The following is an 18,200-nucleotide window of genomic DNA, read 5'->3' on the forward strand; positions in this document are numbered from 1 at the left end:
CATTTCTGCGGTGTCAACTATGGGTGACATCACAATATCACCCAGGAAGTAGAAGGATTTTGGTGAGGGATAGACAATGGGAGACTGCCATCATTTCAGTGTTTTCCACACTTAGGGGGTGTATAGTAGAAAAAGGGGAAAGCTGGCTTAGGGTATCCAAGTCTGGGGTTCTGGGGCTGGTTCCCCTACTTACTCACCATGCAACCTCTCTAAGCATCAGAGTTTTTATTTTAATCTGTACAAGGAGGCTAATAATATTTAATATAGCTCTCATACTCATCTTGTGCAATTAATTATGAGACTCCAACTGGAAACTACCTGCGAGAATGCTTTTACACAAAGTCATACACACACAAGGGACCTGCATTCTTAGTATCAAGAGGGTTGCAGGGGCCCAGGGAATTTCTGACTCTCTCCCACTCCTTTGCCCTGAACTGGCCTCACCTAGTTTCCTGCTGCTCATGTGAACCATGCTCTGAGTGGTACCTGAAGCATGCCACACAAGGAAGGAAGGCGGCCACCATCTCTTATCTCACAATTTGCCTGCTTCAACCCCAGTCCCTCCACTGGGAGGGAATCAGGGGAAATATAGGGAAGAAGACAGGAGAAGAAATAAGATTGGACCTATAATCTCTAAAGGTGGGTTTTCTGGGTTGGGGCCTCAGGCAGGGTCTGGTACCTCCCAAGAGCCTATGTATCAGGCATGTAATTATTGGTTGAAAAAATTTGCTTTTTCCAATTTAATTTGTTCTCATTCTTTTTAAAGCTTGTCTAAATATATCTACTTCCCCCCCGCCCCCGCTTTTTTTTTTTTTTCTTTTTGGTAGAGGAAAATGTTTTCTTTGGTTCTTTCTCTTTTGCTTTCCCTGAGTTTTGAGTAAAATTTTCAAACTGCTAGCCCATCTTATCTGCACTAAGGGGAACAGGGAGAGGGATTTGTGTTTTCTCCAAACTTGACCTAAAGAGAAACAGGGCTGTGGGGGGAACCTCTGGTGCAAGCTGAGTGGATGCAGTGAGAATGAAAGGGAATGAACCCCTGTGGCAGGAAAATAAGGCCCCAGAATCCGGCTCCCCGTTGTGCCCCCTCTCCTTTTGGGGCTTGCTTTGGGTTTCCTTCTAGAAGGGACAAAGTGCCCTCCTGCCGGCGCAGCTCTTCCATGGCCCGCTCTCACTCTGGGCCTTCACAGTCATCTGGCCCCTGCTTTGACACTCCTTTTGCTCAAGTCACAATGTGCAGACCCAGGCCCAGGTATCCAGATCACGTAAGAGGTCAGGGTCATGCAAGAAGAAAGACAGTATCCCTGGCTTCTGGGCCTTTTCACAGCTCTTAAGGAATCATGCCAGCAGCTATTTATAGGTAGAAAGACCCTAACCTGCTCCTGTAGAAAGAGGATCACTCAGCAAAAGAGTAGCAAATACAGGTTATTAGCCCAGCTCTTTCGCTCTCACTAGTGAGCAACTTTCTGATTTGTATGATGTTTGCCTAAGAGCCCCCCTCCCCCATCAGATTGCCACTTAACATGGCATCATTAGGGAATCATTCCTCTGATCACCCCCTTCATTCCTTAGATTTTAATAGTGTGCGTTTGAAGCCTTAAGGTTGTTCAAACAAGTGCCCTGGGAGGAGCTTACTCATTTAGACTATTATCAGCACCTAACACCTTAGTGTGAATGGCTTCACTAGTTTATCTGAGACACCTGGGATTTTTTTTTTTTTTTTTTTTTTTGAGACAGTCTTGCCCTGTCAGCCAGGCTCCCATGCTGGAATGCCGTGGCACAATCTCAGCTCACTGCAGCCAGGACCTCCCAGGCTCAAGTGATCCTCCCACCTTGGCCTCCCAAGTAGCTGGGACTACAGGCACATGTCACCACGCCTGGCTAACTGTTGTATTTTTTGTAGAGATGGGGTTTCACCATGTTGCCCAGGCTACACCTGAGAATTCTAAATCAAGAGTGGCAGGCAGAGGTGGGGGAGGGAGAAGACATTTCCGAGCTCGATCCCCATGTGAGGAAGACACGCCTGGTCGGGGCAAGCACAGCAGTGCCCAGGCTCTTGCTTGGGAGGTGCCATGACTCTCTTGCTTGTCTTTGTCAAGGCCTGGCCCACCTTTTAGAGTTGATCTCTTCTTTGTCTAAAAGGAAGGCACTCTTTCTGCACTGCCTTATGGTATCAAAGCTCTTTCTACCAGGAGCCAGTTTCTGAAAGGCCACATCTCACAAACTAAGGACCGAAGTCTGAAATGAGTTATCTGCAAGGAAGAAAAGGATGGCTATTCCATGAGATGAAATTCTCAGGAGGAAACACTTCCCAGCCTAGGAACTCCCATGGACTTAGATAACATTCCAATCCTAAAGACAAAGCATGCCTTTGTAATGTTTGCAAGCAAAGCTTTGATAAGGTTCAGTAACCCAAAGTACTCACATCTGCATAGAAAAGTCTGTATTGTTCCTGAGTGAGGGAGTTAGGAGGGGGAGCAGACCAGAAAGGAGGCAGAGACAAGAGCAGGGATGCTGGTGGCAGGGAGAGAACAGAAACCCAGGGTGGTGGGCTGAAAGGCATAAGAGGACAGGGAAGTTTGTAAGAAGGAATATTCAGTTTTTGGCTTAGGCTGTGAGTAGGCAATCTCATGACAGTCTCCACTGCTCACTGATGTTCTGGTGTGAGTGGAACCCCTGTTGGGGTCTGCATCTAGGTGGATGAAGCAACCAAACAAGAACATGGGGGACAGAAACAAGGGCAGAGAGGCCTCTGGGCACCGTCCTGGGAACACTGTGTTTCCTGTAGTCCCTTTTCTATCCAAAGGCTGGGAGGTCTCCTTTTCATAGTCTTGGCTCAGTTCCTGAAGGTTCCCTCCTGATAAACACTTAGCTAGCATGTTCCCAGCGACTCAGAAGTGATTCCAGCTAGGATATCTTGCCACAGCAGCACCTGGCATAGGTGGCTGACACACATCAGGGCACAGGGTTTGCCCTGACACCCTTTCTATAAATCAAACGAGGCTTTACCTGAGAGTCTTGGAGGAAACTAAGATGACCCTGGAGAACAGCCAAGGCCGTGCACTTACTGTAGAGATCAGTTTCATCCAGGATCTCCGACTTGATGATCTCCTCTATGATATCCTCCAGTGTGACAATGCCCATCACCTCATAGAAAGGGTCTCCTTCTCCCTCATTATTCACCCGCTGGACAATGGCCAGGTGAGATTTTCCTAGAGAACAAATGAAATCACAGTTAAGTATCAGGGACATTTTCAGAGTTCTTTCTTTGTGAGAAAAATGATACAAAGTTGCTGTCTGACCAATCTCAGGAGTGCACTCATCCCTGGACCTCCTTAAAATGTGAAGTTTTTATGCAAGTGCTTATAAATGCAAACCTTATTCTTCTAGATTTGTGTTCCTATTTAGGGAAGTTACTGAATATACTCAAAACCAGTTAATTTTTTTTCTTCGAACTTTTACATATTAGCAAGTATGTTAGCTGATATACACTAATTGAAAGAGCAAGAATTTAGAGTCAGAATTATGGTAAAAGTCATTCTCCTCCCCTAAGCCCCCTTCCCCGCTAACTATCCCAGTTACTATTCTTTGGCAAATCATTTAATCTCCACTGAATTAACATCTCTCATCTAGAATCAGGAAATAATGCCAGTGTGGTGATTTTAAAACATGGCCTTTGTGGTATGCCTCCCACGGAGAGGTGTGGTCTACAGCCCCTCCCCTTGAATCTGGGTGGGCTTGTGACTACTTCAACCAAAAGAGAATGGGAAATGAATGTCCATTATAGGACTTCTGAGGCTAGGTCATAAAGGCATGTAGCTGTTGCTGCAAGAACATTGTAAGAAGTCTGAGTACTACCCTGAGGCCCCCATAGTGGAGAGGCCACATGTAGGTGCTTAGGTGCCAGTCCCAGCTGAGCCCACCCTTCCAGCTTTCCCACCAAAGTGCCAGGCAGTTTGGCAGAAGAAGCTGTCTTGGAAGTGGATCTGCCAGTCTCAGCTGATCTAGCCCCTTGTCTCACTCACTCCCCAGCCTTTCTTTCCTTCCTTCCTTCCTTCCTTCCTTCCTTCCTTCCTTCCTTCCTTCCTTCCTTCCTTTCTTTTTGAGATGGAGTCTCTCTCTGTCACCAGGCTGGAGTGCAATGGTGTGATATCAGCTCACTGCAACCTCCGCCTTCCGGGTTCCAGTGATTCTCCTACCTCAGCCCCCCAAGTAGCTAGGACTACAGACGAGCACCACCATGCCCAGCTAATTTTTGTATGTTTAGTAGAGATGGGGTTTCACCATGTTGGCCAGGATGGTCTCAATCTCTTGACCTCATGATCCACCTGCCTTGGCCTCCCAAAGTGCTGGGGTTACAGGTGTGAGCCACCTCACCCAGCCTCTCCCCAGCCTTTCAAGCAGCTCCCAGCTATGGCCCCAGACACTGTGAGGCACAGATAAGCCATTCCCGCTGTACTTCTTTTGAATTCCTGACTCACAGAATCTGTGAGCATAATAAAATAGTTGTTGTTTTACGGCTCTAAGTTTTGGAGTAGTTTGTTAGCAGCAATGGTAGCTTGAACAATCAGTACCTATAAGGTGACTGTGGAGCTCAAATGACCTAGTGAATATGTGAGAAGACTGTATACTACAATGTGTCACTGGCAGAGACTTCATAGACTTCATTTTTATTGCCCAATGACTGAATAATAATAGTTTCCATTTATTGAGGTCTTACTATGTGCCAGAGAACTCTAAATTTATCTATTTAATTCTCATAACAACCACTGAGGTAAGTGCTATTCTCCACATTTTACAGATAACAGAACTGAGGCACAGATTGGTTATGTAGCATGCCTGAAGTTACACAGCCTGTAAGAGCAAAGCTGGATTGCAAACCAGGTAACTAGGTTCAGTACTAACCTGGGGACTGAAGTTTTGTCTAACAGTCCTGCTTCATATTGGTTTGTTTTCTTCTGCTGTATAGACACACTTCCTGGTTCTTTTTCTAAAATAAAAATCTGGTTGGTTTCTTTTCTTGGCTCAGAGACATTTAAGGAGAAAATCTGGGGTACTGACTCAGATGTTATTATGGAAAACAATAAAAAGCAAGTTCATGCTTTATTAGTACCCTTTATAAACTCTTTTTTTTATTATACTTCAAGTTTTAGGGTACATGTGCACAATGTGCAGGTTAGTTACATATGTATACATGTGCCATGTTGGTGTGCTGCACCCAGTAACTCGTCATTTAACATTAGGTATTTCTCCTAATGCTATCCCTCCCCCCTCTCCCCACCCCACAACAGGCCCTGGTGTGTGATGTTCCCCTTCCTGTGTCCATGTGTTCTCATTGTTCAGTTCCCACCTATGAGTGAGAACATGCGGTGTTTTACCCTTTATAAACTCTTGCTTGGCCATTGCTAAAAAATATCAGTCAAGAGGAGTCATCAGTTAGCGTGAGGCATAAATAACCATTAAAATGTAAATGAACTTCTGTATCAAATATCTGAAATCATAAGATAGCTACCCCTTGGAGTTTTTAAACTGAAACGAAATTGGAAAGATGGCATTTGTATCACCCAAGAATGGTCTCTAATTTTTTCCCCACCTTCAACCTAACCTTCAGCCTCCTTCTGTACTGATCTGATCATGTTACAACTCTCCTCAAAAACACTCTGTGGCTCCCTACTGCTTACAGAATCAAGTCCAGGCTCATTAGTTTGGTGTAATATCATCAAGATTCCACAATGTGGCTCTTCCCTGTCTAACTGTATGCCCTGCTACATCCCCTAATCATTCTATACTTCAGGCGTACCAGGTTACCACCACTTCCTTGATTTCTCTTCCCCATTGCCGCCATCTCCACTACCCCCAACTTTGGGCTCTAGCCCAGGTACCAGCTCTCCAAGAAAGCTCCCCCAGATCTACCCCACTCTGAATCTGAACCAACCTCTCTATTATAGCATTTATCACAAATTGCTACTTCTTGTAACTAGCAATGTATCTGTCCTACACTAGACAGCATTTCCTCCTCAGATCATGAACTACTTTAGGACAAAGGATCATATACTTAAATAAAGTTCTCTCCATATATCAGACAGCCAATCAGTGCCTGATGAACCGAAGACTGAATAAAAACTCATAATTTATACAATAGAGGATATTAAAACCAGATACTAAAGAAAGCCTTTATTTTTTGATAAAATATAATAGTGTGTTTAAATTACAATTTAAACCTTGCATCAGTGGTTCTAAAATTATCCTTCTTGGAAACAGCTACATCCTACCCAGTTTGGCCAAAGTACTTTGTAGCTTAAATTAGATTACATTAATTGTTAGAATGTGCTCAATTTAAAGTTTTTCATTTCTAACACATTTTTCTTAACTTATGGCACCTATTCTCACTTTTCTGCTAACATGTGCTAGCAGATGACAAAACAAATGACTAGTATAATGAAAAGCCTTGGAAAAGTGATTTCTTAAAATTGTTTCCTATAATTGGATATTTTTTTGTAATGTGAACCCTAGAATACATATAATAAAGCCACACTCCCTACCACTAAGATAATTTATTCATATGATGAAATTAAATTAGCAGTTTTTGATATTTTACAAAGAGTATTATAATGTCCACATTAAAAAACCACCATTGCTCTATACTTTGAAAGTTCAGTTTGAGGACACACTATGTTATCACCAAGGAATAGAGATTTTAAGCCCTAATTATATAATATTTAAGATAATGTACCTAGGTAAGCTATTTAGAAACATTTTATAATTTACTCTCAGCCTCTGAGCTTCCCTCCAAAGCCTGTTGAGATCTGCTACACACCAATGAAGGAAGCCATTTCTTCTTAAGTACAGACTGGGATGGGAATTGTCAATCACAATCCTTATTCCGAGTTGACACTCACAGAGACAAGAAAACCAGCTGTTTCCATGTCACACATACCACACACACACTCATGAAAGGTTGGTCTTTAAGAGCCCTATGCCTGCACGTCCCCTACTCCCTTCCTGGGCCCTAGAGGTGCTGGGGGTGGCCCTATGTGTAGCCAAGCTTGAAACAAGTGCAAGTCACTCCCTCCTGCCATAGCACTTTGTACACATCTCTGTACTGGCATTTATAATAACAATAATAGCTGTTATTATTATTACTGAAGCTACCTGTTGCTATGCACACTCTAGGGGCCAGGCACAGTGTCAGGCATTGCACACACATTATTTGACCCTGGTTGTTTTCTATTTATATGTGTTCCCCACCCCTACCCGTGAGGGTAAGCTCCCTGAGAGGCAACAGGTATGCTACATCCTATTTACTTCTGTTTCCTCAGAATCTAGAATAGCACCTGGCATATCATCAGTAAGGAAATACAAATCAAAATCTTACAACTCTTAAGAAGACAACTCCAAAAGTGGGCAAAAGATTTGAGTAGATATTTCTCCAAGGAAGATAAACAATTGGTCAATGCACGTGAAAAGATGCTTAACACTGAGAAGTCAACAAATAGTAGCTGGTAACTGGACATCCACATGCAAAAAAGTGAAGTTCGATGCCTACCTCATACTATACATAAAAATGAACTAAAAATGGATCAAGCACCTACATATAAGAGTAAAAACTATAAAACTCTTAGAAAAAAAACATAGGCGAAAACCTTAGAGTAGGCAGTGATTTCTTTGGACACCCAAAACACAATCAAATAAAAAAAAATAGATCAAATGGACTTCACCAAAATTAGAAATGTCTGTGCAAAGTACACCACCAAGAAAGGTAAAAGACAATTCACAGAATGGGAGAAAATATTTGCAAATCATTAGATAAAGGACTTATATCCAGAATATATAATGAAATACTACAACACATAAAAAACCAACTCAATTAAAAAGTGAGCAAAGGATTTGAACAGATATTTCTCCAAAGAAGATATACAATTGGTTAATAAGCAAATGAAAAGATGCTTAACATTGTCATCAGGAGCCAGGTGCGGTGGCTCACGCCTGTAATCCCAGCACTTTGGGAGGCTGAGGCAGGTGGATCATGAGGTCAGGAGATCGAGACCATCCTGGCTAACATGGTGAAACCCCGTCTCTACTAAAAATACGAAAAAAAATTAGCCGGGTGTGGTGGCGGGTGCCTGTATTCCCAGCTACTCGGGAGGCTGAGGCAGGAGAATGGCATGAACCCAGGAGGCGGAGCTTGCAGTGAGCCGAGATCGCGCCACTGCACTCTAGCCTGGGTGACAGAGCGAGACTCCGTCTCAAAAAGCAAAACAAAACAAAACAAAACAAAACATTGTCATCACGAAGGAAATTCAAATCAAGATGCTAATGAGATACTTTATACCCACAAGATAGCGATAATAAAAAAGACAGATAATAACAAATGTTGGTTAGGATGCAGAAAAAATTGAACCTCTCAGACATTGCTGGTGGGATTGAAAAATAGTCTGGTGGTTCCTCAAGATGTTAAACACAAAATTATCAAATGACTCGGCAATTCTACTTTTAGAGAAATGAAAACATATATCCACACAAAAACTTGTACACAAATATTCAGAGTAGTATTATTCCTAACAGCCTAAAAGTGAAAACAATCCAAATGTTTCCAAACAAAATGTGTTATATCAATACAATTGGATATTAACCTGCCATCAAAAGGAATGAAGTACACCCTACAACATGATGACCCTTGAAAGCATTATGCTAAGTGAAAGAAGTCAGACACAAAAGGCCATGTTGTATGATTCCATTTATGTAAAATTTCCAGAATAGACTAATCTACAGAGGAAGAAAGTAGGTCATGGTTGCCAGAAGCTGAGGAAAGGAAAGTGTGGGGCATGGCTAAGTGAGTACAGAGTTTCTTCTGGGGTGATGAAATGTTCTGGAATTAGATTAGTAGGGATGTTTGCACAACTCTGAATATACTAAAATGCATTAAGTGTGCACTTTAAAAGGATGAGTTTTATGGTATGTGAATCTTATCTCAATGAAGCTATTATTTTTTAAAAAGAACGCCAATTGAAAAAAATAATAATCCATGCCTGAATGAGCAGGAAGTTGGTGCGGCTGAAAGTTACAACCTACAACACAAGTTGAGTAAAAGTAGGGACTGCTTCATAAAGAGAATGGGTTCAAATGAGAGGAATGCTGGTTTGGACTTGGGTAATAATTTACAGCACACATTATCATTTTGTGCTCTAGGATGTGTGGAGAGTAAAAATGGTCTCCCACAGGTGAGGCCACTGGGAGACAAGAAATAGGGGAGAAGGCACCATATTATGAGTTCTGTGCAGGCAGAAATGGTGAACAGGGATGAGGGCTTTATCACAGGCAGGAGAGGGAAAATATGAGAACAAAGAGCTGTTGGCCTGGTTCACATCTTTCAGAAACCTCATCAACTCTCGAGGATGACTTGTGAATATTTACAACTCCTAAACTGGGTCCAAATGGGGCAGTGGGGGCTCAAATATCCCAAGCGTTTCCATCTTTCTCTGGGCAAATGCTCGTATCTAACACACATTATTTCTCCTCTCTACCTGTTTACCATTTCTATCCTTACTTCCTAATGGCATATGTGGTAAAGTGGCTTAAATTTTGGTTTTTCTCTTCTGCCTTCCTATGAGATTATGTGAATGAGAACTGTGGCCTTTTCTGTTGAGCCATCCCTCTGCAGACTAGCAAAAATTCTCAAATGCCTTCTCACAACTATTAGTCCAATCTCAGTTTCCTTCCAACTTTCTAGAAAAGTGAGATGTCTGTGAAATAATTTAGGCTAATAATGAAGAAGATTATCATTTATACACAACTTCATAGTTTGTGAGAAGGCTTTATACAGAGTACAGAAGAGCACTGAAGTTGGATGTTCTTCAGGACTTCCTGTACCCCTCATGGTGTGAATCAATGATTGGACAGGCTCTCAGGTTTCTCCAGAATCTATTGAGACATGTGTCTTGTGCATATTTTTAAACAAGTTAGCTTTGTTTCCAACTTCCGTTAAAGGGTTCTATCTCATTTGGTGGGCATTTTCCTTGGCGAGGTGGTGGTGGTGGCAGGGTGGAAGCAGAGACTGTATTCCCTTAGAAGCATTACTGCAAACAAGACCACACAGTAAAGTCATACTAAGCTACAGATGTTGAGGAGTACACTAAGCTAAGTTTGCTCCACACACTCTCAGTCTTGAGTCAGGTGCAAAACAATTGGGGCCCTGGCAAAGTCACCCTTCCAATTGCTAAAAATAGTAAACGTGACAAACTTTAATCCTGCTAAGTCCAAGAGCATAATGTATCTCATAAAGATTCAGCAGAGGCAAAAGGTACTTCCTTGGGTGGAAAACTCTTGAATGATACTAGTTTATGAGGCATTTTTACATGTTTCTTGAGCATACTACTGTGACACTAACATCAATAGATGAGAAATCTCTGGGCTGAGTTGAAAAATAAGTGGGTTTTATGAAAATACACTTTCTAAAAATGAAGGCTACATCTGTCTCTGAGGTCTAAAGAACATATTTAACTCTGGGCTCACTGGTGTCTCACTTCAGATCTCGTGACTACAAACTCTGGCCTCTGGCTTGATTTTCTGCCATGTTCCTGGTGATCGGTCTCAACAGAAGCCCAGCACTGTCCTGATGGCCTTTCCTGATTTCTACCAGCTGTGAGCTCCTCAAGCCTTGGTTTGCATCCCTCAAGCCTTGACTACTTCTTCCCAATCCAGCCTCTGATTTACAATCTCTGGCTCCAATCCTGCCCACATCTTGATGAGACATAACAAAGATGATATGCAACTGAGATTTGAACCTTGTTTGGACTACAGTATTGGGATGCATTTCGGTGGAACAGGAGAAATAATCCTCAATGAAGCCTCAGGGGTTGGAGTCATACTTCTCTAGGATTAACTGACATTTACTGGTGATCTTTCTTTCCTCTATTAAACAGGGCCACCTGGTAAGACCCTCCACTCTCAATACTTTGGAATGCATCTCACCTAGTTCAATGGTTTTCAATGCTGGCTGTGCATTAGAATTACCTGAGAAGCTTTAAGTATATTCTATTAATATAACTTGATCTCACACCTGGAAATTCTGATTTCATTGGTGAGGGGGTGGCATCAATAGTTTAAAATGACCCCCAGGTGAGTCTAACGTTCAGCCAAAGTTGAGAACTACTATCTTGGCTTATGACATTGGTCCTCAAAGTGTGATCCCTGGACCACCAGCATCAACATCACTCGAACTAATTAAATATGCAAATTCTGGCTGGGTGTAGTGGTTCATGACTGTAATCCCAGCACTTTGGGAGGTTGATGCCGGGAGATTGCTTGAGCCCAGGAGTTTGAGACCAGCCTGGGCAATATGGGGAAACCCTGTCTCTATAAAAAAAAAAACAAAAAAATTAGCTGGGCATGGTGGCATTTGCCTATAGTCCCAGTTACTAGAGAGGCTGAGGTGGGAGGATCACCTGAGCCTGGGGAAGTTGAACCTGCAGCAAACTGTGATCGTACCACTGCACTCCAGCGTGGGCAACAGAGCAAGACCTTGTCTCAAAAAGTAAAAAAATAAAAATGCAAATTCTCAGGCCCAACCCTAGACCTAGTGAATCAGAATCCCTGGGGCATAGCCCAGTGATCTGTGGTTTAATAAGCTTTACGGGTGATTTTGATGCAGGCTAAAGTTTGAAAACCACTGGTTTATGAGTAAGATTTGTCACACTGGTTATGAGGAAGAGAAATCAGTACCAAGATGTCTAGTAAATCCTGGTCCCTTTGGTGTGCCTAGCTTAAGGGTCACAAGACGCTAAGTACTCATGAAAAGAACCTCCCAAAACAAAGGGTAGCTGCAGTGGCAAGGTGATTAATACTCTATCTTATATTGTGTGAGTGGTTGTAGTATTTTGTTGACATGGGCAAAAAGTAGTAATTGACTATTCAACGCTGGGTTTGGGAAAGGGTCTCTTTGTGGCTTCTGTACCAATCTCCTCTGAGACAGGCTTGAGATACCACATTACCTATTAGGCTCTTGGCACATTTGAGGTCAGTAAAATTACCCATTACTGAAGGCCAAATTAGTGTTTTCCATTGCCCCAAGAATCCAAAGGGCAGTCCTAGTACTGGTTACTGGCAGTGTTCTACCTAAGGTTTTATAATCACTACCTCGTATCGACATACCCAAACTACAAGTCAGATTTCTTAGAAGATGAGGTTTTCAGGTATTGCTTTTAAAGCAGTGGTTCTCAAATGGAGGTGACTTTGTCCCCCAGGGGACATTTGGCCATGTATGGAGATAATCTGGTTGTCACAACTTGAGGCAGGGAATGCTACTGGCATTTGGTGGGTAGAGGCCAGGGATGAAGCTAAACATCATTCAATGCACAGGACAGTCCGCCAACACAAAGAATTACCTGGCCTCAAACATCAATACTATTGAGGTCTAAAGCCCTGGCCTATTAGGGGGGTGGGGTTGGAGGAGGGAGAACATTAGGAAAAATAGCTAATGCATGCTGGGCTTAATACCTAGGTGATGGGTTGATAGGTGCAGCAAACCACCATAGCACATGTTTACCTATGTAACAAACCTACACATCCTGCACATATACCCCGGAACCTGAAATAAATAAAAATGTAAAAATATACAGAAAGGCAGTGGCAGCAACATCACAATTGTATTTTGATATTTGAAGGAGCTAAAATAGCCTCCAAAGTCTTTAATAAATATAGCCTCATCTATTCTACATGGTTTAGGCACATCCATAGAGAAGAGCTCTCAAGGACTCCATTAGCATACCTCCGATGCCTTAGGGGAACAAAAAGGCAAATAATTGATTTGCTTCCTCTCTTCTTCAAAAATAGCTACAGCACTTTGGTAACTGTTCCCAAGATAAAATATAAAAGCTAGGAGGAAAGCATATTGCTTGGAAATAGAGAACTAAGCAAAATTGTTTTATGGTTTTATGGTTTCTGCCTCACTTGTGACCTTCACCTTATAAAATATAGTGGCTTTTGCTACATTCTTCTTCCAGGTGTGCTTGCAGCATCTTTTATTCATTTGGTAGACAGCATTGAGTGTCTCCACTTTCTTACCTTGGTCTTGGTGACTCAGTACCAATGGAAATGTATTCCTTGGAGTAGCAGCATGAACACTACCTGGGCCTTTGTTCAAAATGCAAGATCTGAGGTCCCATCCCTGCCCTACAGAATCAGAATCAGGATCTTACGGGGTGGGGTAGGGTCCAGATAGCTGTTTTTTTTTTTGTTTGTTTGTTTCGTTTTGAGACTGAGTCTCGCTCTGTCGCTCAGGCTGGAGTGCAATGGCACGATCCTGGCTCACTGCAACCTCTGCCTCTCGGGTTCAAGCAATTCTCCTGCCTCAGCCTCCCAAGTAGCTGGGACTACAGGCGCATGCCACCACACCCAGCTAATTTTTTTATATTTAGTAGAGACGGGGTTTCGCCGTGTTAGCCAGGATGGTCTCGATCTCCTGACCTCATGATCCGCCCACCTCAGCCTCCCAAAGTGCTGGGATTACAGGCGTGAGCCACTGCGCCCGGCCAAGATAGCTGTTTTAATGAGCTCTCCAGGTGATTCGTATGCATACTAAAGTTTGAGAAACACTGCTCTTGACATGTGCTACTCAAAGTGTGGTCCTTGGATTGGAAACATGGTATCACTTAGGAGCTTGTGAGGGAAGCAGAAATTCAGGCCCTCATCTTAGCTTTCTGAATCAGAATTTGCATTTCCTGAAGATCTCCAGGTGATTCTTATGCACACTTTGGGTATCAGAAATCCTAGTCAAGACTACCCTACTTCTCTTCCCACCCTTATGACTGGAACTTTTCTATTTCCATTGTGGATTCCTTTTTTTTAATCCTCACCTACAGATAAACATATCTTAAAGACTCTGACTCAGTGATTCTCAACCCTGGCTACACGTTGGAGTCACATACTGATGCCTATGTCCCACCCACAGAAATTCTGATCTAATTGATCGTGGATGAGGCTGGGACACTGGAATGTTTAAAACTTCTTCAGGTGATTCTAATGGGCACTTGCAGTTAAGAACTTCTGCTCCTGTCCTTGATCTTCTGCTCATCTCTCCTGTTGATTAAAGATCCCAGCAAAGCCTATTAATTTAAATATCACAGTCACCTCTTTCCTGAGAACTGGATTTACATCTGAACATAGTTGTCTATTTTTTTGTTTTGAGACAGGGCCTCACTCTGTTGCCCAGGTTGGAGTGCAGTGGTGCAATCTCAGCTCACTGCAACCTTCACCTCCCAGGCTCAAGGGATCCTCCCACCTCAGCCTCCTGAGTAGCTAGGACAACAGACTCAAGCCAGCAGGCCTGGCTATTTTTTTGCTTGTTTGTGTTTGTTTTTGTAGAGATGGGGCTTTGCAATGTTGCCCAGGCTGGTCTCAAACTACTGAGCTCAAGCAGTCTGCCCACTGTGGCCTCCCAAAGTGCTGGGATTACAGGTGTGAGCCACTGCACCTGGCCTCAGTGTCTATTTTGAACACTCATCCTGTTTTAGATATTTTGCCTGAGCTGTCCTCTTGTCAAAATCACTTACCCAAATAGGAACTCCTAATCTTCAAGACACTTGCCCCTGCTCTTCCTCTGTCTTCACTACAGTAAATGATACCGTTAACTCTCGTTACCCTAAGTCATAACCCAACAGTCATCTTTTATCTTTCCTTTATGTCAATTTAGAAAAAAATCCCCACATTGTTTCAATTCTTCTTCCTTTATTCTTTCAACAAGTACTTACTGAATGACTACCACTGCCGAGCATTCTTCTAGGCATTTGAAATGCAGCAATGAGCACAATGCACAAAATCATTTTCCTCCTGCAGCTTACACTCTTGTAAGTAGAGGTAAGAGATAATAAAGCAAATACATATGTAAAATATATAGCATAAGGCTGGGCACCGTGACTTAAGCCCATTATCCCAACACTTTGGGAGGCTGAGGCAGGAGGACTGCTTGGGCCCAGGGGTTTGTGAACAGCCTGGGCAATGAATCAAAACTTCATCTTTACAAAAAATTTTAAAAAATTTAGCCAGGTGAGGTGGTGCATGCCTGCAGTCCCAGCTGCTTGGGAGGCTGAGGCAGGAGGATTGTTTCAGCCTAGGAATTTGAGTCTGCAGCTAGCAATGATTGCACCACTGCACTCCAGCCGGGGTGACAGTGAGATGTTGTTAAAAAAAAAAAACATATATATATATATACACACACACACACACACATCATATATATAAAAAATATATATATAGCACAGTGCTAAGGGGAAAGCGAAGCAGGGAATAGTGATGAGGGAGTGTGTGGGAGTGAGAGAGCAGGTGTTACAATTTTAGGGAGGGAAGACCGGGGATGAACTCCCTGAGGTGATGTTTCAATAAAGCCCTGAAGGCAGTGAGGTAGGGAGCCCTGTGGAGATCTCCGCAGTAGAACAGGGTGTAAAGGCCATGCATTGGGAGTGTAACTGATGTGCTTAAGGAATGGCAAGGAGGCCAATGCAGTGGCTGCAGAATGTGGGAGAGGAAAGTAGTGGGAGTCAAGGTCGGGGAGTTGAAGGGTAGGGGAGGTGCTGATGTGATAGAGCCAGGAAGGCCTTTGTAAGGACTTTGGGTCTTCTCTCAGTGACATAAAAAAAAGCCATTGTAACACTGTGTGTGTGTGTGTGTGTGTGTTGCAAAAAGGTGATATGATCTGACTTATGTTTTTGTTTTGTGTGTTTTTGAGACAGAATCTCGCTCTGTCCCCCAGGCTGGAGTGCAGTGGTGTGATCTTGGCTCACTGCAACCTCCGCCTCCTGGGTTCAAGCAATTCTCTGCCTCAGCCTCCCAAGTAGCTGAGATTACAGGTGCCTGCCACCATGCCAGGCTAATTTTTTTTTGTATTTTTAGTAGAGATGGGGTTTCACCATCTTGGCCAGGTTAGTCTTGAACTCCTGACCTCATGATCCACCTGCCTCTGCCTCCCAAAGTGCTGGTATTACAGGCGTGAGCCACGTGCCTGGCCGACTTATGCTTTAAAAGGAACTCTAGCTGCTGTGTTTTTTTTTTTCTTTTAACTTTTATTTTAGGGTCATGGTTATATGTGCAGGTTTGTTATACAGGCAAATTCGTGTCACAGAGGTTTGGTATACAGACTATTTCGTCACCCAGGTACTAAGCATAGTACCCAATAGATATTTTTTTTCTAATCCTCTCCCTCCTCCAGTGTCTGCTGTTGCCCTCTTTGTGTCCATGTGTTCTCATTATTTAGCTCCCACTCATAAGTGAGAACATGCGGTATTTGGTTTTCTGTTTCTGCGTTCATTTGCTAAACTGCTGTGTTAAGAATAGACATATTACAGTGCAGTGGCTCATGCCTGTAATCCCAGCACTTTGGGAGGCTGAGGCAGGAGGGTTGCTTGAGTCCGGGAGTTCCAAGATCAGCCTAGACAACATAGTGAAAGCCCATCTCTATAAAAAATTAAAAATATTAGCTGGCCATGGTGGCCCATGCCTGTAACCCCAGCTACTAAGGAGGCTGAGGTGGGAGGATCACCTAAGGAGTGTGTTTGGCAAAAAGAGCAGGAGTTCAGTTTTGGGCAGGTTTAAGTTTGAGATGTATTTTAGACCTCTAAGTGGAGATGTTCAGTGGCAATTGGAAATGTAAGTCTGGAGTTCATGTTGATAAGTTTGGGAGAATGAATGAAATAACCGAGGGAATGAGAGTAGACAGAGAAGAGATCAATTTCTGAGACCTGAGGCACTGTAACATTTAGAGGTCATAGAAATGCAACATTCATGGAACAAATATTTGAGCATCTGCTATGGGTAGGCACTGTGCCAGGTGCTGAAGATACATCAGTGGATATGATGTAGGCAGAACCAGTAAAGGAGACTGAGGAAGAGTGTTCACATGTAATGAAGTCTAAGAGATTTTTTTTCCTCTTTTAATTCAAAGTGTCCTTAATTTCTACGCCCTCATCCCATTTTGGACAACTGCACCAATATCCTAACCATTCATCCTTTTGGTTTTTCTAGCTCTAATACATTTTGTACACTAAAACCAGATTAACGATCCCCCAAATACTGCATTTGTGAGGTTACTGCCCACCTCAATCACATGTAGGAGGATCATTTAAGACTAAGCAGGATCATTTCTGAATTCTTCTTCCTTGCATTAAAGGCTCCCATGATTTTTTGGTACTTTTTTTGCCTTCTTTCCCACTACTATGTCAACACGTATTATTTATAAAATAGCTGGTCCAGAGGCAATCCAGAGTCAAGGGTGGTGGCTCATAAGCCCAGCACTTTGGGAAGCTGAAGCAGGAGGATAGCTTGAGGCCATGAGTTCGAGACCACCCTGGGCAACATGGTAAGACCCCATCTCTTAAAAAATTTTTTTTAAATTAAAAAATATAAAAGAAAATAAAAATAAAATAACTGGTCCAAGAATACTCAGCCAATAAATGGTGAAGCCAAAATTGGACCCTGGCTAGGATTTGTGGAAAGCTTCAAGACCCAACTAGAAAAGGCTGGATACATTAAGCTCAGGCCTCTCAGATACAGAACTGGTCTTGGAGACTGCCTGGGCGGCCAGTTTGACTCTCTCTCTCCAGGTTCAGACTAACCATACCCAGGTTCCCCTGCTTAAAAATCACCATGGTGACCCAGAGTGATTTGGCTAAGCTTTGGCAGATGATGTCATTCTCAGGTCACAAACCAACCTCAGATATGAGGATGATACATTGAAAGGCAAACAGGGCCAACTTTAGTCGTTACTTAGCTCTGGGCCAGCCAGGGAGTATGGTCAAACTATGCTAGTCCCTGGGAGAAGAGAGATATGTGGACTCTCAGGGGCACTATTCGAAGTAAGCTAGATACCTGAGATGATCTTAAAATCCATGCTTTTGAAGGTGTTCATTGCAGCTGAAGACAGCCTACAGATTCTTCAGCGTTCTCCATATCATTTTTGATCTAAATCAAGCTGAATCCTGAGACTCCATTTCCTAGTTTTTGCCATAGTAGTTTCTGCAATACCTACTGTACATTGGGTGCATATGTTACCTCTGGGCTTCATAATATCTCTGCAAAAGGGGGACTGTTATTACTAATATGTAGATGAGGAAACTGAGACTTGGAAAAATAAAGTGACTTATCCAAGGACAAATATTAGTATGTGATGAAGCCAGGAAAAACCCCAGGTCTGTCTGCCTCTTGACCATGTGCTC

General features: G+C 42.9%; 1 protein-coding gene and 1 long non-coding RNA gene across 7 annotated transcripts in view; one reads left to right on the plus strand and one right to left on the minus strand.

Annotated features, from left to right (window-relative positions):
* The window catches only part of CNNM1 (cyclin and CBS domain divalent metal cation transport mediator 1), a 71,843-nt gene that overhangs the window by 38,018 nt on the left and 15,625 nt on the right, over positions 1–18,200 (minus strand). For all 6 annotated transcript variants that reach the window (XR_009212732.1, XR_009212731.1, XM_032134665.2 and 3 more), the window contains exon 2: positions 3,066–3,209. Coding sequence is in view for 4 of the 6 variants with exons in the window: in XM_032134665.2 (XP_031990556.1) it covers positions 3,066–3,209 (144 nt within the window). In the remaining 2 variants the exon portion in view is untranslated. The remainder of the gene's footprint in view (positions 1–3,065; positions 3,210–18,200) is intronic.
* LOC131383034 (uncharacterized) lies at positions 28–10,973 on the plus strand. The gene is made up of 3 exons (XR_009212733.1): positions 28–639; positions 4,799–4,881; positions 10,526–10,973. It is a non-coding gene; the product is annotated as an uncharacterized LOC131383034 (long non-coding RNA).

Source organism: Hylobates moloch, unplaced genomic scaffold (genome assembly GCF_009828535.3).
Source record: "Hylobates moloch isolate HMO894 unplaced genomic scaffold, HMol_V3 SCAFFOLD_3, whole genome shotgun sequence".
NCBI classification, from domain to species: domain Eukaryota; kingdom Metazoa; phylum Chordata; class Mammalia; order Primates; family Hylobatidae; genus Hylobates; species Hylobates moloch.